This window comes from Hypomesus transpacificus, chromosome 18, assembly GCF_021917145.1.
Source record: "Hypomesus transpacificus isolate Combined female chromosome 18, fHypTra1, whole genome shotgun sequence".
In the NCBI taxonomy this organism is placed as follows: Eukaryota; Metazoa; Chordata; class Actinopteri; order Osmeriformes; family Osmeridae; genus Hypomesus; species Hypomesus transpacificus.
The window spans coordinates 3,354,842-3,376,552 of record NC_061077.1 but is presented as its reverse complement, the minus strand read 5'-3'; the positions used below and the strand labels follow the sequence as shown (position 1 = coordinate 3,376,552).

Genomic DNA, 21,711 nt, shown 5'->3' with positions numbered 1-21,711 from the left:
TTACGTTCAGGTGAGGTAGCAGAACCAAAACTAGGATCAGCTAGATCCACAACTAAATCCCTAACCCTAACCCTAACCAAGACTAGGATCAGCTAGAGCCACAATTAAATCCCTAACCCTAAATTCCAAAATTAGGGTTAGGGTTAGGAAAACGGCTGACTGTAACACTAAACTAATAACATGGTTACGTTCAGGTGAGGTAGCAGAACCAAGACTAGGATCAGCTAGAGCCACAATTAAATCCCTAACCCTAACCCTAAATTCCAAAATTAGGGTTAGGGTTAGGAAAACGGCTGACTGTAACACTAAACTAACAACATGGTTACGTTCAGGTGAGGTAGCAGAACCAAGACAAGGATCAGCTAGAGCCACAACTAAATCCCTAACCCTAACTAAATCCCTAACCCTAACCCTAGCCATAACTAAATCCCTAAATCTAACCCTAACCCTAAATTCCAAAATTAGGGTTAGGGTTAGGAAAACGGCTGACTAACACTAAACTAACAACATGGTTACGTTCAGGTGAGGTAGCAGAACCAAGACTAGGATCAGCTAGATCCACAACTAAATCCCTAACCCTAACCAAGACTAGGATCAGTTAGAGCCATAACTAAATCCCTAACCCTAACCTTAACTTCCAAAATTAGGGTTAGGGTTAGGAAAACGGCTGACTAACACTAAACTAACAACATGGTTACGTTCAGGTGAGGTAGCAGAACCAAGACTAGGATCAGCTAGAGCCACAACTAAATCCCTAACCCTAACTAAATCCCTAACCCTAACCCTAAATTCCAAAATTAGGGTTAGGAAAACGGATGACTGTAACACTAAACTAATAACATGGTCACGTTCAGGTGAGGTAGCAGAACCAAGACTAGGATCAGCTACAGCCACAACTAAATCCCTAACCCTAACCCTAAATTCAAAAATTAGGGTTAGGGTTAGGAAAACGGCTGACTGTAACACTAAACTAATAACATGGTTACGTTCAGGTGAGGTAGCAGAACCAAGACTAGGATCAGCTAGAGCCACAACTAAATCCCTAACCCTAACCCTAACCCTAACTAAATCCCTAACCCTAACCCTAACTAAATCCCTAACCCTAACTTCCAAAATTAGGGTTAGGGTTAGGAAAACGGCTGACTGTAACACTAAACTAATAACATGGTTACGTTCAGGTGAGGTAGCAGAACCAAGACTAGGATCAGCTAGAGCCACAACTAAATCCCTAACCCTAAATTCCAAAATTAGGGTTAGGGTTAGGAAAACGGCTGACTAACACTAAACTAACAACATGGTTACGTTCAGGTGAGGTAGCAGAACCAAGACTAGGATCAGCTAGATCCACAACTAAATCCCTAACCCTAACCAAGACTAGGATCAGTTAGAGCCATAACTAAATCCCTAACCCTAACCTTAACTTCCAAAATTAGGGTTAGGGTTAGGAAAACGGCTGACTGTAACACTAAACTAACAACATGGTTACGTTCAGGTGAGGTAGCAGAACCAAGACAAGGATCAGCTAGAGCCACAACTAAATCCCTAACCCTAACTAAATCCCTAACCCTAACCCTAGCCATAACTAAATCCCTAAATCTAACCCTAACCCTAAATTCCAAAATTAGGGTTAGGGTTAGGGATTTAGTTGTGGATCTAGCTGATCCTAGTTTTGGTTCTGCTACCTCACCTGAACGTAACCATGTTATTAGTTTAGTGTTACAGTCAGCCGTTTTCCTAACCCTAACCCTAACTAAATCCCTAAATCTAACCCTAACCCTAAATTCCAAAATTAGGGTTAGGGTTAGGAAAACGGCTGACTAACACTAAACTAACAACATGGTTACGTTCAGGTGAGGTAGCAGAACCAAGACTAGGATCAGCTAGATCCACAACTAAATCCCTAACCCTAACCAAGACTAGGATCAGTTAGAGCCATAACTAAATCCCTAACCCTAACCTTAACTTCCAAAATTAGGGTTAGGGTTAGGAAAACGGCTGACTGTAACACTAAACTAACAACATGGTTACGTTCAGGTGAGGTAGCAGAACCAAGACAAGGATCAGCTAGAGCCACAACTAAATCCCTAACCCTAACTAAATCCCTAACCCTAACCCTAGCCATAACTAAATCCCTAAATCTAACCCTAACCCTAAATTCCAAAATTAGGGTTAGGGTTAGGAAAACGGCTGACTAACACTAAACTAACAACATGGTTACGTTCAGGTGAGGTAGCAGAACCAAGACTAGGATCAGCTAGAGCCACAACTAAATCCCTAACCCTAACTAAATCCCTAACCCTAACCCTAAATTCCAAAATTAGGGTTAGGAAAACGGATGACTGTAACACTAAACTAATAACATGGTCACGTTCAGGTGAGGTAGCAGAACCAAGACTAGGATCAGCTACAGCCACAACTAAATCCCTAACCCTAACCCTAAATTCAAAAATTAGGGTTAGGGTTAGGAAAACGGCTGACTGTAACACTAAACTAATAACATGGTTACGTTCAGGTGAGGTAGCAGAACCAAGACTAGGATCAGCTAGATCCACAACTAAATCCCTAACCCTAACCAAGACTAGGATCAGTTAGAGCCATAACTAAATCCCTAACCCTAAATTCCAAAATTAGGGTTAGGGTTAGGAAAACGGCTGACTGTAACACTAAACTAACAACATGGTTACGTTCAGGTGAGGTAGCAGAACCAAGACTAGGATCAGCTAGATCCACAACTAAATCCCTAACCCTAACCCTAACCAAGACTAGGATCAGTTAGAGCCATAACTAAATCCCTAACCTTAACCCTAAATTCCAAAATTAGGGTTAGGGTTAGGAAAACGGCTGACTGTAACACTAAACTAACAACATGGTTACGTTAAGGTGAGGTAGCAGAACCAAGACAAGGATCAGCTAGAGCCATAACCCAATCCCTAAATCCAACCCTAACCCTAAATTCCAAAATTTGGGTTAATTCAAAATTAGGGTTAGGGTTAGGGAAACGGCTGACCTTAACACTAAACCAACAACATGGTTACAGAGCTAGCAGAACCAAGTCAGGGATTAATGATATGTGCCATGACAAATAATTGTGTCTCTGTCTGCAGTAGACCTGAAGGTTTTAGAAATGGTGGAGGAGCAGTTTTCGCTCTTTAGTTCTCACATGTTTCTTACCTTGCTGTGCATCCTTGGACTTTGTCCCTTCCTCCCCCGCCTGCCTCGTCCCCCCCGCCTGCCTCGTCTCCCCTGCCTCTCCTGCTGCCTGGGTCTTCTTGCTGAGGTGACGCACCACCATTGTGGCATTAAAGGCTCTCTGGGATGCACACACACACACACACATTTATACACATATTTAAACACACATTTACACACACCCACACAGATATACACATGTGCAGACACACACACACAGATACAGACACACAAATATACACATACATAGACTTATACAGACACAGAGACACAGAGAAATGCACACAAAACACACACATAACTGCAGTGCTTTTATAAACGCTGAATGTTTAATGTTCAGCTACTAGACATCGGCATTGATCAGACAGCAGGAAGCAAACAGACCTTCCATTGGCTCTTGGCAAAGTTTTTCTGGATCTGCTCGCTGACAGACTCGTGAATGTTCTTCTCCAGGGCTGCTCCACCTGAGATCCTGAGCACAGACAGGCAGGAGGTGACCTTCCTGTTCCCACCATAACTGCTATTACAACCAAGAGTACTACTGCAAATATGGTAAACTTAAAAAAACGCACAAGGGGGTAAACGTATGCCTGTAGAGGACCTGTCTTTGTAACATACATGTGATAAGCTTTAGAAAAGGTCTCTGAGTGGAGACTGGAAAGCAGTTATACAACAGGCCTCGTCTCTATTTGTGGACTCACCAAGGATGCCTCAAGGCCCTCTCACAGTTGTATCTCCTCTCAGGCTCCTTCTGCAGCAAGTGGGGGATGAAGTCTTTTGCTGTACAAACAGGCGAGGATACAAGTGGGGGAATTTGAACACGCTGTAAAGGCTACTTGCTCTGCAATGCATACAGAGGACGTATTATTGTTAACTGAAGGTCTGTTTGATGAATGTAAACTGAACATTCTTTGCCTTATTCTTCTCTACAATTTCAAGATATCGCATCCTTGGAGTAGCCAGACCATCAGAGAGATTGTCCATACAGACATCCACCCATGCCTCCCTCCCTCCATCACTCTGGTACCTGAGATGGAGATCTGGTCCCAGTAAGGAGAGTCAAACTCGTACTCAGCCTTGATGATCTGTCGGTAGAGGTGGGAGTCGTTCTCATCATAGAAGGGAGGGTACCCACACAACCTGACCACCAGACATGAACACAACTCAACCCACCTGCAGATGAACTACGCACAATGTTGTCAAATGACACCACAGCACACGAGTGTGTACAGTATCAGCAACACCATACACAACGTGTCTAGGCGTTCATGTCTTTCAGGGTTAAACCTAAGCCATCCACTAACTGTGATAGAGTAGAACACACAGGTTGGGTCCCAGCTGAGGACGTACAGTATGTAGGTGATGACTCCCAAGGCCCATAGATCCACCTCTTTACCATAGGACTTCTGCTGCAGTAACTCAGGGGCTGAGAACAGCACAGGAAAACAACGCCACGCCATTGCATCATATTCAAACGAAACCAAGCTTTGTCCATGGAGCACATTTCTTCCTTCACGTCTTAATAAATGAGAGGATGAGATAGGAACGCGGCTGCTTACCCACGTAAGCGGGGGTCCCACAAGCGGTAGACAGCACTCCCTGGTCCTCCATCTTGGACAGGCCGAAGTCACTGATGACAATCTTGGAGTCTGCTGCGGGAGTCTCAAACAGCAGATTCTCAGGCTAGGGGGAAGACAGTTCATAATGCATAACATATCCTACACAACATAACAAAGTATATTCTTAATGCATTATATCAACATCTGCTGACAGCTACAGACATCATTCATCTGTAAGGGCTTTTAAAGGATTTCCAAAAGGGACAGTTGAAGTGTAACAGCTACCTTCAGCTCATCACGCTACTGTGCCCACCTTGAGGTCTCTGTGAACGATGCCCAGCTGGTGCAGGTATTGAACCGCCTGTAGCACCTGCTGGATGACCCGGCTGGCATCCTTCTCTGTGTAGCTGCCTCTTTCCAGGATGCGATCCAGTAGTTCCCCCCCTGTCACTCTGCACAGGAAAGGGGGTTTTGCATTAGTAAAACTGGAACATGGCCAAACTACTATCGTTTTGTGTTCATCAAATGTAAAATTCCTATAAACGATGACTACGTTTTCACCGGTTGTGTTGTAGCTATTCAAAGGAATACTAGTATCATAATGTGTTTTGGAATGGGAACTCCGCTTACAGAGTCATGACAAGGTAGAGCTTTGTAGATGTCTCAAAGGTCTCTTCCAGGGACACTATGTTGGCGTGGTTGATTCTGATAGACATAAAATACACATGGTCCACTTAATATCGCATGTTATATTGCAGAAATCCCACAAACCCACACTACCAAAGAGGTCCAATTTAGTCCAAAGTCTTGGTTCAAGGTTTTCAGGCTTTTTAAGGCATCTGAGGGTAACCAATCACGGTACTATGTATAACTAGTCTGATTATGTTACACTCCTCTAACCTGCGCAGCACGGTGATCTCGTTCTCCAGCATGGCTTCCTTGCCCTTGAGCGCCCTCTTGCGGATGCATTTGACTGCTACACGTCTGTGGGTGCGTCGATGCTGACCAACCCTCACCTCAGAGAAAGATCCCCTACAACACACACACGGCAGAAAGGGTAACTGCACACACACACACAAAGTATACTGTACGCCATACACAACAGACCCTCCATTCACAGCACTATGATCCTTCTTGATGTCTTCCCACTGATCAACATCCTCATCATGAATTCTCAACTTTGAAGAGAAATCCACAGATTGAGGATTGATGAATGGCTCTCTTAATGAATTGCTCTTTGATCAGCGATGCCAGTATAGAAGCCTGGAAAGCCCCACTCACTCTCCCAGCTTCTCTTTCAGCTCGTACACAGCTGAGATGTCCTCTGCTCTTTTCCTGCCTTCCTTCAGGAGGGGCATCTTTTAACAGGGCAGCTGCAGCAAGACAAAACAAATACCCTATAAAATACTTCCTGTCTGAGCTCAAATTACAATATATTTTTGTTGTGGTCTCTGATGGAGCAATACTTTAGAAAGGTTATATCTGATAAACAACAAAACCGACTCAATATTTTAAGCCTCTTGCATAATATGCTGCCAATATGTGCTAATAATTGCCATCTTCAAGATCTGATTCAAAACATCACATAGATCCCTTTTCCAACTGTTGAGTCAGTTGAAATTCAAGTTTATCTTCACCCCAGGAAAACAGTCCACAGGGTTGGTAAAGTAGCCTGATCATAATTGAGCAAATAAAAGCAAAAATCAGCAGAGGAAAACAGTATTTATCAAATAAAACTATTCAAAACTCACAAAAAATACAATTTCCCACATTAGTAGCCAACATAAACCTCAATAATCAATTAAATGTATTGATCTGTAAGAAAAGATGAAGAGCAGTGTCATCATACCTGTTGACTGTGTTGGTTGAGAATGATCCACTAGGTCTGTCGTCAGTGTCCTCCCTCCTCTCTCCTTCTTTCTCTCCCTCCTCCTTTCCATCTTTCCACTGACTCAATGATCTTTTAATTGAAACCCACACTCTTTCTGTCTGGTACGACCTTGTACACCCACGCGCACACTGGAGCTACAAAAGATGATTTTTGAAAAGAACAGGGAAAGAGAGGGACATGAAGGCAGAGAGAGAGAGACAGATACATACATGGAGAGGGAGAGGGAGAGGGAGAGGGAGAGGGAGAGGGAGAGGGAGAGGGAGAGGGAGAGGGAGAGGGAGAGGGAGGACAAGTATGTTGACACACCAATTTTAAGACAGTGGGAAATACTACAGTTAGCTTTATGTCCAGGCTTTTACAACAGGAATGTAAACGATGTAATGATCATGGAACTATGTAGCTATGGCTGCTACATAACTGCAGTTTAGTTGCTATGTTGATTTCATGAGTAAGATCATTGGTGTGCATGTGTACTTTCCAACGTCTGACTTCTTTCCCTCTTTGCACCAGCCTGTCCTATCCTTCTATGGGCATCAAATTCATCTCAACTATAAATCAACTATCCAGCAAACCCGTCTCTGGCACAGACAACTCAAACAACATATATTTCCAGAACAGTCCAAGCGTATTGGTTTGGCACTGTGTTTGGTCTGCTAATGGACCAGGAATCTCTCTCGCCCAGAAAGTGGCTGAGATCAGGGTCTGGTTGGCAGGCTTGTGCTTCATGGCGGACACTAATGTGTCTGGTGCATTGCAATAACCAGGAAATCACGTGGAACAAAGTAAAGTTAGAATTGCTAGATATTCACTTGCAGCCTCGCTAAACTCTAATTCCTTAAATCTGCTATGTTTGCTTTTGTAATGCGAATAGATTGGTGATGTATCGCACTAGTCTGTGCGTGATGAACTGACGACATCGTTTAGCAATGCCTCGGCTGTCCAATCATATTATTGAATGATTTGGCACGAAGCAGGAAACCGGAAGTCTATTGCAGGAAAAAGAAGCTAGCTATTAGCTAAGCCTACAAGTTTTTTACAGTTTGATTCAGCGCAGAGCTGTGGCTTGTGACGAACTACTGTCTCGGTGCCGTGTGCAATAATCCCGTATTATTCTAGGTGAGTATTGCCAATAGCCTCTTCCTTTATTATGAGTGAAATGCGTAGCTAGCTAGAAACATACTAACGTGGTCAAATCGTTATTATGGTGCGAGTTGGAACCTGGCTAGTTTCTACTCTTGACTAAACACGCGTCATCAGTGTGTGCTAGCTAATTAGCTATCTAGTACTCAAGTAAATGGTTGGATTTAAAACAATAGACATTAAATATGATTAATGTGAAGCTAGATAAGGTTTACTATTATCTTGTTATCTGTATGTCATGGCGACATCGCGCTATCTTAGTACTTTAAAGCATCTACGTGGTTGGACATTTAACTGCATTAAAGTTAGCCTGATAACCAGCTGAAGTAGTTAGGGTTAGCTTACTGCTTGACATACGTATCTTTCCTACCATGTCATTTATTATCACTATACAATAATGTTAATGACTCAACCGGTAAGGAGGATGAGAACCAGGACCAGAGTGGTACTGGTCCCTGCTGACGTGAGATGGAGCTGTTGCTCTATTTACTTTAACCCCGTCAGAGGAATGCGGGAGCTAGGGGGAGTCAAGCAGCAAGAGCTACTTCTCATTGTTAATTACATCATAGTCACAAGTTAGCTCGGGGACTGGGAGTGCTCGATCAAACACTTCTTTGCTGTCGCCCTAAGATGTCTATCTATTCTTTATCTGTTACTCGGTCAGAGGTTAGTGTGTACGGGTCCATGCCCCTCACTGATAAAGCTTTTAGCAAGAGCACAAAGCCTGTGATGCAATACACTGATGTCTCAATCACTACATAAATAAGAACCAGTGGGATTGGTGGTGACTGAAGTAGATCGGGATTTATAATAAAGTCTTAAAGATTATTTCATATTCAGTATAGACTAGGTTTGTGAGTTTATGCTTTATATGCAACTTTGATCAGGCTATCTGGTCCAGTCAGGAAATATTTTGTTTGATTACCCAAAAGTTCTGTGTGACTGACACATCGGTGAGTAGTTTAATACAATGTAATAGTAATCAATATCAATAGTTAATAACTTCTTTTCCATGTGCCATCTGATCCTGCAGCCCCTTCTTGTCTTGAGGATGAGCCTCCAGTGGACAGCCGTAGCCACCTTCCTCTACGCTGAGGTCTTCTTTGTCCTCCTACTCTGTGTGCCCTTCATCTCCCCCAAGAGGTGAGCCCTGGCCTGGCCTCCTGTCCCTGGCCTGGCCTCCTCCCCCTGGTCGGCTGTCTGTTCTGGTCTGGGGTGGATTGACTACTCTGTCCATGCCCTGGTCTCTCTGCCCTGGTCTTCCTGCCCTGGTCTCTGTCCTTAACCCTGGTGTTTGTGCGGTTCCGGTCTATGAAGACAGTCTCTTTGGATGACTCCATTGTGGTGTATTCCAAACACGCCGTATCCATGGGCACAGCTGTTTGGTATTTCTCCAGTGTCCACAGCAGTCTGTCTGCCAACATGTAGAAAATGTAGTTTCTTGATTGACGACGGATGTATGGTCTTATGACTGCTGACTATGTTCCGACTCTGACAGAACCAGGATCTCTAAACAAACGCATAACAAGTACACACTACAAGGCCCCTGCCATACCAGGGCACCAGTTATTTACAAAGATGGAAAGGCATCGAGTTAGTCATTGTCATTATGTTGTTTTTTCGTATAATGACATAATTGCTAGCTCTAGGGTGGGTGCATGGGACATGTAAGATGGCCTGGCACTTCATGCCCCTGACTTCCATCTTCTTCCTCCCATGATTTTGTGTTCCCAGATGGAGTAAGATCTTCAAGTCTCGGCTGCTGCAGGCCATTGCTAGCTATGGTAACAGCTGGTTCATGGTGGCCATAGCCATCCTGGTGTTCCTGCTCATTGGTAGGTGCTGCCTGGTGACTCACCAGTCTTTTAACCAGCCAATCCCTAATGAGCCAGCATTCCAGGCATAGATATAACCAAGGGGGCCTGCCAGTGAGCCATGGAAGACTGTCTAACAGATTATAAGTAAAGGCATCTGTAGACGAATGGTGGCCTTCTGTTTCCTGTAAGATACTGCTGGAACTTTCCTTCTCTTGATGCCTGCAGTACAGGCTGCCGTCAGGGTGTCGGTCTGCTCAGTGTGAAGGCCTCTAAGACATGTTCTAGGTTCCTCGTGTTGACTTGATCTGTGTTCTCCGTGTGTGTAGATGCGTTCCGAGAGGTGAGGAAGTACAGCGTGACAGAGAAGGTGGACCTGACCAACAACCCCGTGGCCATCGAGCACATCCACATGAAGCTGTTCAGAGCCCAGAGGAACGAGTACATCGCCGGCTTCGCCCTGCTGCTCTGCCTGTAGGTGCCCCCTGACCCCTCCATCCACCTCTCCACCTGTAGGTGACCCCTGACCCTTCCATCCTCCTCTCCACCTTTAGGTGACCCCTGACCCTTCCATCCTCCTCTCCACCTTTAGGTGACCCCTGACCCTTCCATCCTCCTCTTCACCTTTAGGTGACCCCTGGCACCCTCCTCCTCTCTGTTCCTCCTCCTCTCACCATCCCTGCGTCGATACTTATGTGTTTCTTCTCCACCAACACGCATCTCTCCTCTTCCACTGGTTCAGTTCTAGAATGTGGCCTCAGCTTGCTGGCCTCAGCTTGCTGCCCTATCATGGAATGTCGTGTGTTTCAGAATGTTGGAACACGTGACTTCATGCACTACCACACCAAAGTGTTCTAAGACCTGAGCTTCCCTCCAATCCCCTCAGGGAACTAGACTACTGTTTCTTATAATCACTTACCTATAGCCACTGACCTGTGGAATTTTCCATCAAAAGTCATGTATTGTTACTGTTTTCGGTAGATGTGCTACTGTTGCAATAGCGTTATTTTGGGAATTACTGGAATGCCTAACAGCTGGTAAGATGCTGAGACCACCAGGGTCACAAAAAACAGATAAAATGTGTTGTGTTGAAACTGCTTTCTCTGTTTATAAAACTTTCCTTGTTAAGTGGCATTTTAACAACCAATGTAAAACTGCTAATGACAGCGTTGGCTGTTGTGTCTTAAAGCTGGAACTGGTCTGTTAATGCATGCCTGATTCTTCTTCCTGTGTTGGGCCGCCTGTCATCTGCATCGTGTAACAGTTACAGTAGGGATGGAAAGAATGCCTGCTGGGGGAAGGGTGTGTGAGAGAGATCGACATTTTCCATTCAAGTCCCCTCAGAAGTGTAAAGCCTGAGCGAACCAGATTGGTTGAACACAGTCTGAGGGTGCCACTAATTGGTTCATAGTGGTCTGTTGTCATAGGTCTGTTGTAATGGTGTCCAGTCTGCATATCTTGGCCATACTGGGAGGCTGAGGTATTCCTCTGAATGGCAGGCTATTCTTAGAGCCTGGACGAGCCTGGGCTGGTTACTGCAACTGTGTGTTGTTACTCCACTGTTGAGGCCAGGGCCTGTCTGAGGCTAGGGCCTGTCTGAGGCTAGGGCCTGTCTGAGGCTAGGGCCTGTCTGAGGCTAGGGCCTGTCTGAGGCTAGGGCCTGTCTGAGGCTAGGGCCTGTCTGAGGCTAGGGCCTGTCTGAGGCTAGGGCCTGGGTGAGGCCAGGGCTGACATTGGCACAGGGGTTCTGTCTAGGCTCAGCTAGAGAAAATGTAAAGGTTCTCTGAACTACTACAGCTATGTAGGGGTCATGGTTTCCAAGCCAGGTTTCCTGTTTTGGGTGTTTGTCCTGGTAACCATCAGGACAGCTGGAGACTGAACAGTCAGGCAGCATGTGATCAGCAACTGATGATGAGTTAAATATAGACCCGGGCTAGATAGATGTCACAAAGATCTGTAGGCCAGGGCCAGGTCAGGTTCCACTGCCAGTCCGGGTGTTAGGAACGCCTACTCCTACAAGATGGAATCTGTGAGCATCAGCATCAACACTACATGTTCTGGGTCTTTATAAAGAAGCTCTAAGACACTTAGACATGTGGGACATTTCAAATGCCAGCTACATGTCCCCGGGGTACGGATTTAGTAAATGTATGTGGCCGCTAGCCAGTGCCAGCCCGTGATTGGTGGGCTGAAGCTGGTGTATTCATGTCTGCCCAATGACGTCTGCTAAGCCACTCATCCATCACTCCTGGTAGGTTGGTGTTGGTGTTCTGGAGGAGACTGGTTCAATGCTACACCTGCTAATGCTAATGCTACCTGCTACTGAGCCAGGTCTGTGGTAGGCCTTTTATTTGGACACGTCTGTACCCTGTAGTAGTTCATTAAGATCTTGGCTCCTCTCCTACAGTTGCAGCCCAGGGTTCTATTGCAAAGAAAGCAGACAGGCGAGCTTGACTCATTAGCCCAGTTTGTCTGATAGGAGGGTAACTGTAGAACAGGAACTACTCCTGTGCCAGCTCCCAAGCCCTCACCCCCAGCCTCTGCCCCCGATTCCCCAGCCTCTGCCCCTCACCCCCCGCCTCTGCCCCCGATCCCCCACCCTCTGCCCCTCACCCCCACCCTCTGCCCCTCACCACCACCCTCTGCCCCCTCACCCCCAGCCTCTGCCCCCTCACCCCCACCCTCTGCCCCCTCACCCCCAGCCTCTACCCCCTCACCCCCAGCCTCTGCCCCTCATCCCCAGCCCCCTGCAGGGTGACTTTGTAGCTGAAGTGTAGAGGATATACACTCTACAAGGAGGCTACATGTATCCTACTTGTTTAATGTCACAGGGAGCCCTTCTGCTTCTATATTAGGTGCAGTACGATGAGTGAGGACTGATACGTCAGGGGACTTATTACATTACAGGAGAGTGCACATCCCTGCCAGGCAGGTTCTTTCTGTGTCCCAGATACTGTGAAACCTCGGGTCTGTGATAAGGCTGAGAGAAAATAGGTCTCTGGCTCTTGTACCAGCCAACTAAGGCTCTCAAACTAGTCTTCTTGTTTTTTGATGACATGGTTTGAATATAAAAAGAACTGGCAAATATGTTTACAGTGTTATTAATACTGTAGCCTTTCTGCAGGGGTCATCATCCTTGGTAAGTTCAAAACATCAAGAGTTCCTAGAAGCTTATTCTTATTGTAATTCAAGACGTGGTCAAGCCACGGGGATGAGCTGTAATGTCAGATGTGGCCCTGTTGGACTTTAACCTTTCAAGTCAGAACTGCTGGCCTCAGAACTGCTGGCCTTTAGTCACTGAGATGTCCCCGATGCTGTGGCCTGTCCTGGGTCACTGAGATGTCCCCGATGCTGTGGCCTGTCCTGGGTCACTGAGATGTCCCCGATGCTGTGGCCTGTCCTGGGTCACTGAGCTGTCCCCGATGCTGTGGCCTGTCCTGGGTCACTGAGCTGTCCCCGATGCTGTGGCCTGTCCTGGGTCACTGAGCTGTCCCCGATGCTGTGGCCTGTCCTGGGTCACTGAGCTGTCCCCGATGCTGTGGCCTGTCCTGGGTCACTGAGCTGTCCCCGATGCTGTGGCCTGTCCTGGCTGGATTGTCCTGAGCAAAATGTTCCTTCCTGGTCCAAGAGAGAAAGCATAATACGTACCTTATGCAAACAGCAGCGGCCTTACTCCACAGAAGGCGTCAGTTAGAATGACCTCCCTGTTGTGACACCCTCCCTCTCCACCCCCAGGCTACTGAGACGTCTGGCCACCCTCCTGTCCCAGCAGGCCACCATGATGGCGTCCAACGAGGCGTTCAAGAAGCAGGCTGAGAGCGCCAGCGACGCCGCCAGGAAGTACATGGAGGAGAACGAAAAGCTGCAGGAGGTACCTGCTGACTGGGGGCTTGTGGGAGTTGCGGTTGTCTTGCAAGTCTGTATTTCAGAGCCATGTGCCCGAAAGAAAAGTAAAGAGAATATAAGGGGGGAGGGGGCGGGGGGAAGAGCCAGTATATGAGCACAGCTGCTGCCACAGGGGGGCGTCAGTCTTCCTGCTACAGGAGACAGGACAGGGCCCAAGCAGGAGACACTCCTCAGACAGGCCTGTCTGCTGCTCCGATAGGCCTGATACTGACCACCTGTCTGCTGAGGAAAGGGGTTCAGGATGTCAGGAATGGTTAAAATCCTCTGAACTTCCTCCATCCGAGATAAAATGCTAATGAAACATTTGCCCAGTATTTTCAACCAGTTTGTTACAATTTAAGACAGTGATATATATATATATATATATATATAGTCTGTAATTCACCATGTGTGTCCGGTCTGTCTGTGTAGGTCTGTGTTTGCGCATGTGTCCACCACCACAGTGGCAGGGCGATTATTCAAACATCGATCTGGGGCGTGAACCCATGCCTAGAAGGTCGGCGTGCACGTGAGTGTGCATGTCACCTGCCAGTGTGCACGTGAGTGCGCTTGCCTGGCCAGGATGGCCACATGGCCTCATCCTTCTCCATAAGCGCCCCCCCCCCTCTGCCTGCCTGCTGCCAGAAGCAGACTGACATCCAGGACCCCTCTGACGCAGGATGCTGTCCTCAGGGTTTCCACTCTGCTCGCGTTCACGTATTTATGGAGAGCTGCTAGGAAGAGTTTCCCCGGGATGGTGTGCTACCTTCTGAGGCTCCCGTCTGACCCAGGAAGGAAGCAGGAACACCCGGGGGGGACGAATCATTCGCTCCCTGTGCTCCCTGATGCAGGCCCAGACGTGTGTTGAGAAAGGTACAGTTATGTCTGCCCCAGCTTCTGGGTCTGCAGCTAGCAACTACCAGGCTGACCCATCGGGCTAGCTTGGCCTCGGCCCCCGGCCCCTAATAATCCTGTCTGTTACCTCTGCGCAGTTTGTGTCACTGTGCTACTTGGTTAATGGCTGTCCTTCTGGCTATTGATCCCGCGGTGAGTGAATGTGCGTGTGTGTAGATTTGTGGTGATGTCAGAGTGTGTGTGTGTAGGAGCCTCAGCTGTATGTTGTCATAGTTACTGGGAGATCTCAGCCACTGCCTGCTGGGCTACACCTTTCTAGAACACACAACAAAACTGTGTCTTGTGGATGGAACCCACCGCAGAACGGTGTGTTCCGTAGATGGAACACAATGCAGGACTGTGTGTTCCGTAGAGGTATGGTGGCACGGTGCCTTGCTCTGTTGCCTGAAGGTAGTCTTGCTAACTAGAAGGTCCTGCATTCTAGTTAGCATGTTTTGTGGTCCTGGGTTCCCTCCACAAAAGATCCCCAGTATTAAAACATGCAGAGCAGATGGGTCTTCTGCCCGGGTCTCCTGCCCGGGTCTCCTGCCCAGGTCCCTGCCCAGGTCCCTGCCCAGGTCCGGGCTGAGCGCTTGGCCTCTGGTTCAGATGGCTGATGGTCCCAGGTCATCTCCTGATGAAGGACAGCAGGATGGAAGGAAAGCAGAGAGGGAGTCTGTGGATACTCAAGCATGTGTGTGCATGTTGGTGTCACCATTCCCGGTGTGTGTGTGTGTGTGTGTCAAACCGCAGGATCAATACATTGTTGTATTGAGGCTGTTTAGATGAGTCAGACAGAGAGACAAATGAACCGAGCTGCCATCTTCTCCCAAACAGACAAGATACAACATATCACCCAGATGCAAGATTTAATATGAGCTAAGACACCGAGAACTGTTTCAACCCCTGCTTAAAGGGGCAATTGACTGGGTTTTTGGGGTATTTCACACTGTTCCTTAAGGTCTCCGAATAGGGTATGTAACATTGGTTGGGTTGAAAATGGCCCGGGTGCTGTTCTATGCCCTCTTACAGATCGTCTGAAATGTTCCCGGGAAAAAACACTAGCTTTTCTCCTTTTATGGTATGCTCATTAATATTTAGATAAGCTGCGCGCTGATTGGTTGGTTATCAACGAGTGAAGCTGGGAGCAAAAACGCAACACGGCCAACAGCAGCACTCGCTGAAACACTGAAGTTGGAGACTTGAAATAAAAACTCGCAAATAAATCTATTGTGTCTACACAACACTGTTTTCAACAGATTGACTATATAACATTTGAAATGATAACATTACTTGTTTCCACTTCTGTTGTTGAAGCAAACTGGATTGACTTAGGTGGGTAGAACATTAGGCTACAGCTTAGCAACCAAACGTTGTTGCAATCGTGATTCTACTCGGCTTCAGTTAGCTAGCTAGGCTAGCTCTAGATATCTTGCTGTAAAATAACATGACAAAGATCTGGACAAACATGCATCGTGAATTGTAGATTTTCATTACACAGGTTATTTATTTGAATGAAACACAGTCAGGAACATGAATCAACGTTAGCCCCATTGCCAATAAACTAGGCTAAATTATTACACATTCTATGCTCTTGCATTAACTAGCAAGCTAAACTTGTTTACATGCCTACAGTCTAGGTGTTACTAGTAACAGTTACTAGCAATGCTAATGTATCCTGTATCTAAAACCTGCCTTTCTCCAGTTCTTTCAAATAGATTATCTAGACAGGCGTTAGCAATAAGCCAGACTGCAGTTCGTTTTCTGGCTATTTTTCGGAAGCTTCCCTTCTAATGCCGACTACAGCTAGTCTAGCTAGAGTCATTTGATGTGTGTAGAAACGTATTTAGCATTCTACCTGGTATGCTATATACAGGAAACGTTAGCATTGCTAATAACTGTTAGCACAACATCTTACTGTCTTTATAGCTTGCGGTTGCAATGAGCATACGGTTGGAACAGCACCTCTTTCCAGGTTCAGCTTCCTAGCATATCCTGTTTGAAATTGTCCAAGGTTGTCAAAACTGTCTTGGGTGAAATGTTCAGAGCAAATGAATGATTGAGTGTCGAACTTCGCCTGGATCTTCTCATAGACAACAGCAGCCATGCCTGTTGAATGTTTGGCTCCTTGGGAAGACTGTAAGTGTTAGCCTTCCCTGTACAGCCTGGAACACAGCATTTACGACCGTGGTCCATAATCAATATCCTTGTTATAATTCAAAACGTTCTTCTTTGTAATTCCTTATAAGTAGCCTACACAGAGCAGCGCGCAGCTAAACTTGTATCGGAGATAGACGCTACCTCTGGCTGGTCTGGATGTAAATTCTGGGGCGTGACAAAGATACAGACCAGAGCCAATAAGAGGGCGATCACCGGTCCTACGTAGGACCGGTGGCTTTGTTGAAAAGCTAGCGTTTTACAGCCAAATTTTTTCTTTTTGAGATTTGAATAGGAAAGAGGTGTCAATAGACTTTGATATTCACGGTATGTTCAGTTTACCCTCCAAACTGTCGTTTTTCAACAATGACAAGGTAAAATCGGTTTTGCAGTCAATTGCCCCTTTAAGCTTTTCCTTTGTGTGTATTTGCGTGCGTGCATGCGGGTATCAGCCTGTCATGCTGACGTGATGACTCAAGGCCAGTCTGCCTCCTCTCTGGGTGATGTGGTGCTGCTTGGATGACTGGACCCACTGGGGTTTTCCACGGATGTGGAACTAATCATAGAAGACTTCTTCATAAGGGCTAAACTATTGGGTACTTTCCTGAGTGTGAGAGTGTGTGTGTGTGTGGATTGATGGGTACAGGGGGGCTCCAGAAGCAGCTTACCTACAGTGTGGACTCTAAGCCCACCCTAGATAAGGACAGATGGCTATCTGCTTACAGGAGCCGTTAAGCTGCAGGGATCCTGCCTAGCATGATCCCCTGCCCTCCACCTCTCTACCTACCTATCACTACCTACCACACATCAGCTCCATCACCTTTGGTCGCAATAAATACTGGTTATTTAATAATAACATTGATGATTATCCTACATCTGTTCTGTGTGTGTGTGTGTGCGCGCGTGTGTGTGTGTGTGTGTGTAGAAGCTGCGTGATGCCGGTGTTGACATCCCGGAGGTGGGGAAGAAGGGATCAGGGGGAGGAGAAGTGAGAGAGGAGAACAAGACTCTGAAGACCGAGGTCAAGTCACTGAAAGAGGAGCTGGATGCCACCAAGAAAGGTGACTGCCAACACCGCTGTGTGGGGGTGTAGCTGTGTGTGTGGGTGTAGCTGTGTGTGTGTGGGGGTGTAGGTGTGTGTGTGCACAGGGCAAGGATGAACTGTTCATATGACTAATACTTGTGTGTGTGAATAGCCCTGCAGAAGTCTGACAGTGATGTGAAAGCCATGAAGAAACAGGCGGGGAACCTGACTGTGGAGTACGACCGCCTACTGGAGGAACACTCCAAGCTGCAGGTTGGTGCTCAAGTCCACCTCACATTTACACACACACATTCCTTCTCTATCATACACACACACGCAAATACACACGCAAATACACACTCACACAGTCCCTCTCTCTCACAAACACACACACACTCCACACAGTCTCTCCCATATAAACACACATATGTTTGGGCAGCATGCCTTGTATATCCTCCCTTTGGCCTTTAGTGGGGGCGGGATCAGCCAATGCTGGAAGCACGACGTGAATGAAGAGAGTTTGCTTACAGTATCAGTTTGACACAACACCATAAATCTCCTGCGTAAAATAGGTGTTGCATTTCTATCACTCAGCACGCATGCACACTCAAAAACTAACTCTTGAACCCACACACACACACACACGTTGCACAATTCCTAGAATAGCATGTGTATATTTGTTTTATTTACTGTTTTTGTATTTGGTAAGCAATGCAAATGTCAACAGGTGTTCTAGTGCATGTGCTGTGGACGTGTTCCTCCCCACATGTACTCCCCTGTTATGCTAGCACTTCTGCTAGGTAGCTTAACATGCTAGTCAACCTATGCTAGTTTGCAGTGTTACTTTGCGAGCCTGCTGTGTTAGCCTGCTCTGAAAACTCTACCTGCTACAGTAGCATGTTTTGAAGGTGGACCTTTTTGGATGAGTGTTCCCTCCCCCAAGGTCAAACTCTCTTCTGTACTACATGGAAGAAAATCAGAAGAACATACCTTTTATACTGTGTATCCAAACTTAAGGGTTGGGGGGAAATCATTTCACATTCGAATCGCAATTCAGTCTAATAGCGATTCACATCGATTCACAAATTTCACTGTTTGTTGTTGTTTTTTATCTTGGTCCTGAATCGATTTTTAATTGAATCGTGACCACAAGAATCGAATCGTGAGGTACCAAAACATTCTCACCCCTACTAAACTTCTCTCCTTTTCTTCCCCACCTGTTTGTATACCCCCCCCCCCCTCCAAGGCCTGCATTGATGATCAGCAGGACAAGAAATCCAACTAATAAGGAAGATGAACCATTCCTGTATTACTCTTCATCATCACCAATACTGTCAACAACATTCATACCACCTTCACTTTCTGGTCTGTGAGGACACTAGGTTCTAATTACCCAGGCTTTGAAGGGGAAGCTGTCATTCTGACCACTTGGACTGCTTCAGAGTTTTATAATTCAACTTCTATATCTGTGAAAGCTGTTATGTTCTTGATTTATTTTTTATTTTTTACCATTTGTAACTGACAGTCCCATTACTAGAGGGAATCCCGTTCAGAGCAGGTGGAATGTGAGTCAGCCTTTTTGTTCTGGTGCTTAGAGGTTTATTGTAATATCAAATCTTGTCTGTCTGTAGAGAAGGGACCACAAGTTCAAAGTGAAGAGGGGGGTGCAAGTGTGATGACAGTTAGGAAGCTTGGCCTCTCGTTTTTTCCGTCACGGTTTATATCACTGTTTTCCTTTCTTGGAATATATCTTGTTTTCTGCAATTAAAAGGTTTACGTTGCCTTATTATTATTATTTTGCTTGTGGAGGCCAGGCGGACTGACTCTGGTGCATGTGTGTGCTTTCTTCTACGTGCTAAGGGGTATGGTGGGATTGGATATGCTTTAGGGGAGGTCTCAGTTATTTGAGTTATCTATGGAAACGTCCCTACTCAGTGTTTTTGCGTCCATCTTTTTGGGCTTTGTGTGAATGTAGATTTTCAATATTCATTATAGTAATCTTATTATGCTCTTGCTTCATTCCAATGGTGTGCTGCAGCCAATATGCTGTCAGCAGCTCACTTCCTCTGCGTCCTGCTACAATGTTTTGAGGGACAGACACCCTTAACTTTGTGCTGTTTGACGGTTTACTGACTTTGTCAATCCTCTCACTGACAACTTTGGCGGTCTTCGATTGGGTCAGTTTTAAGGTTAGGCCTCTCCTCGACAGAAGCATGGCGTCAAAGCGGCTGTTTTTCTGCCGCTCTCCTGTACCCCCAGGAAGTGACCCGTGTAGCAGGTTCTCTCGTGCTATGGCTCGCTGCAGCTCCAGTCTGGGCTGCTTTCAGAGCCTGACCAGTCAGAATCTGACTTGTCACACGTAGTGGCCATCTTTGGCTCCATTCTAATTGGACGGCATCTCATGAGAAACTGTCAGGTGTCGTGTTAGACACTGAATTGTGTAATTTAAAGTCTGATCTGTCCAAAAAATGTCAAAGATTGTTTATTAAATGGTTGGAAGACATCTGAGATTGTCTCTTGGCTGATTTTTCCATCTTCAGTGTGGCCTACTACATTTTGTACACTAGACTTTTCTAACACAATCTAGTACAGGCTCTGCCTAACTCCATGAGTGGGTAATGAGTCCGCACACTGGCTAGCCCAGGAATCTGTAGGATCGGTTTTGTTCAGTAAATACACCACCTGCTCTTTGTTAGAGTGTAGTTAAATTTGAGGTTAAAGTTGAGGCCTGCCCAATATTGCCGTGCTTGGCTTATTTAGTCAGATTTAATTTGTTTAATGGAGCCTGTAGCTCGGCTTGCATGCCTATTGTGTGTTTAGCTTCTTCAGTGTACACAGAAGTGTAACTAGCTTGTGTAGACTGCCCCAGTCCAGCCCGGGTGAGTATGAACCAGGAATCACATCTGCTGAAAGTACTGCCATGTGGGTCATCTGAGGAATTGTATCATGAATTGTAGCCCCCAGTATAAATGGTATTTTGGGCCTGTGTCAGGGTCTGTCATGCTCTGTGTGAATGGGAGGCCGGCTGTTCGACTGTCGAGAGTGTTACACAAGGAGCTCAGTCAGTCCTGACGGGTAGAGACAGGTGCTAGTACAACAGCCTCATAACATCTAGAGTTACCTGGCTACACCAAGAATCCACTCATTTAAAGAGTGATCACTGATGGATCATTCAGTAGCCTGGAATGAAATGGTGATGTTATTGTCACGTGATTTCCTTCTGTCCTTCCATGCTAACAAAGCCTTTTAATTGTAAACTGTCCTTCCTGTTTTTCTAAATAAAGTTGTAACTGCAGGATGGAAGTGTTTTCTCAGAACTGGGCCACAGGCACAAAAAAAAATTGTACAATAAAACATTATGGTTGTGCAAGATGGAGCAGTGCTATGTCATAGAATTCGAAATGGGAAGGAATGAAGTACAAATACTTTGTAACTTTACCTAAGTGTATTTTTCTGGTATCAGTACTTTACATCACAATTTATTTTTCTGCCAACTTTCTACTTTCACGCCTTCAAGATTTTACACCAAAATCTGTACTTTCTACTTCTTACATTTTCAAGCCAGGCTTGTTAATTTAGTTTTAATCTGTATTTGGTGACATGATCAATATTATTTCTCGTTATTGCGTGTTTTTTTCTTCACCTGGCTATCACTCACAACAAACGTAAGCTAGTCTACGAAGCTACCATGGAGCAAGGAAGAAGGTACAAGAATAATGGCTAACGTTATGGATGAGACAGAGGGAGTTAACAATGTCGACATGACTGAGAATAGAGACATTCCTGATAACCCATATATGAGGGAGATGTTTGAAATTGTCAGTGTTAAAAAGGATTCCTAGTGAATGCGCTGCATGTCTATAGTGTAATTTTGTAATAATATATTAGGTCCAGTTACCAGTGTGACACTAAAACAGGTAGCAGTAATGGCTACTTTTTACTTAAGTATATGTCAGTACTTCTTTACTTTAAGTTGAGCAAAAAATTTAATTAATCACATGAAGATGAATGATGAGAAGTGCCTTCAGGCTCTAGAAGGCTCATGAATCAGCAGGATGTTTCAACCACAGGAATGACAGGCTTTGATCCTGATTTGATTAATGTTATGAAAGGCCTCCAACCCTGTTCCCGGAGAGCTACCTTCCTATCAGTTTTCGC

The 21,711-nt window shown here is 45.8% G+C and overlaps 2 protein-coding genes across 2 annotated transcripts; one reads left to right on the top strand and one right to left on the bottom strand.

The window, feature by feature from the left end:
• Positions 1-3,031: 3,031 nt before the first annotated feature.
• pnck (pregnancy up-regulated nonubiquitous CaM kinase) lies at positions 3,032-6,811 on the bottom strand. The gene is made up of 12 exons (XM_047039309.1): positions 6,598-6,811; positions 6,030-6,121; positions 5,649-5,780; positions 5,379-5,453; positions 5,062-5,200; positions 4,749-4,872; positions 4,540-4,615; positions 4,217-4,329; positions 3,891-3,969; positions 3,574-3,661; positions 3,172-3,310; positions 3,032-3,039 (listed from the first exon to the last, which is right to left on the bottom strand). Exons 2-12 carry the CDS (start codon positions 6,104-6,106, stop codon positions 3,032-3,034), a joined length of 1,050 nt encoding a protein of 349 aa, XP_046895265.1. The 5' UTR covers positions 6,107-6,121; positions 6,598-6,811.
• An 807-nt stretch (positions 6,812-7,618) lies between these two features.
• bcap31 (B cell receptor associated protein 31) lies at positions 7,619-20,061 on the top strand. The gene is made up of 8 exons (XM_047040978.1): positions 7,619-7,755; positions 8,813-8,922; positions 9,514-9,614; positions 9,923-10,067; positions 13,329-13,464; positions 17,455-17,590; positions 17,726-17,826; positions 18,800-20,061. Exons 2-8 carry the CDS (start codon positions 8,831-8,833, stop codon positions 18,836-18,838), a joined length of 750 nt encoding a protein of 249 aa, XP_046896934.1. The 5' UTR covers positions 7,619-7,755; positions 8,813-8,830; the 3' UTR covers positions 18,839-20,061.
• Positions 20,062-21,711: the final 1,650 nt, after the last annotated feature.

Coding starts and splice junctions, on each gene's coding strand:
- bcap31 (XM_047040978.1), top strand. CDS start 8,831: ATGAGCCTCCAGTGGACAGCCGTAGCCACCTTCCTCTACGCTGAGGTC. Junction 9,615..9,922: donor CCTGGTGTTCCTGCTCATTG/GTAGGTGCTGCC, acceptor CCGTGTGTGTAG/ATGCGTTCCGAGAGGTGAGG. Junction 17,591..17,725: donor GCTGGATGCCACCAAGAAAG/GTGACTGCCAAC, acceptor GTGTGTGAATAG/CCCTGCAGAAGTCTGACAGT.
- pnck (XM_047039309.1), bottom strand. CDS start 6,106: ATGCCCCTCCTGAAGGAAGGCAGGAAAAGAGCAGAGGACATCTCAGCT. Junction 5,201..5,378: donor CTCTACCTTGTCATGACTCT/GTAAGCGGAGTT, acceptor TTTCCTGTGCAG/AGTGACAGGGGGGGAACTAC. Junction 3,311..3,573: donor TTGCCAAGAGCCAATGGAAG/GTCTGTTTGCTT, acceptor TGTGCATCCCAG/AGAGCCTTTAATGCCACAAT.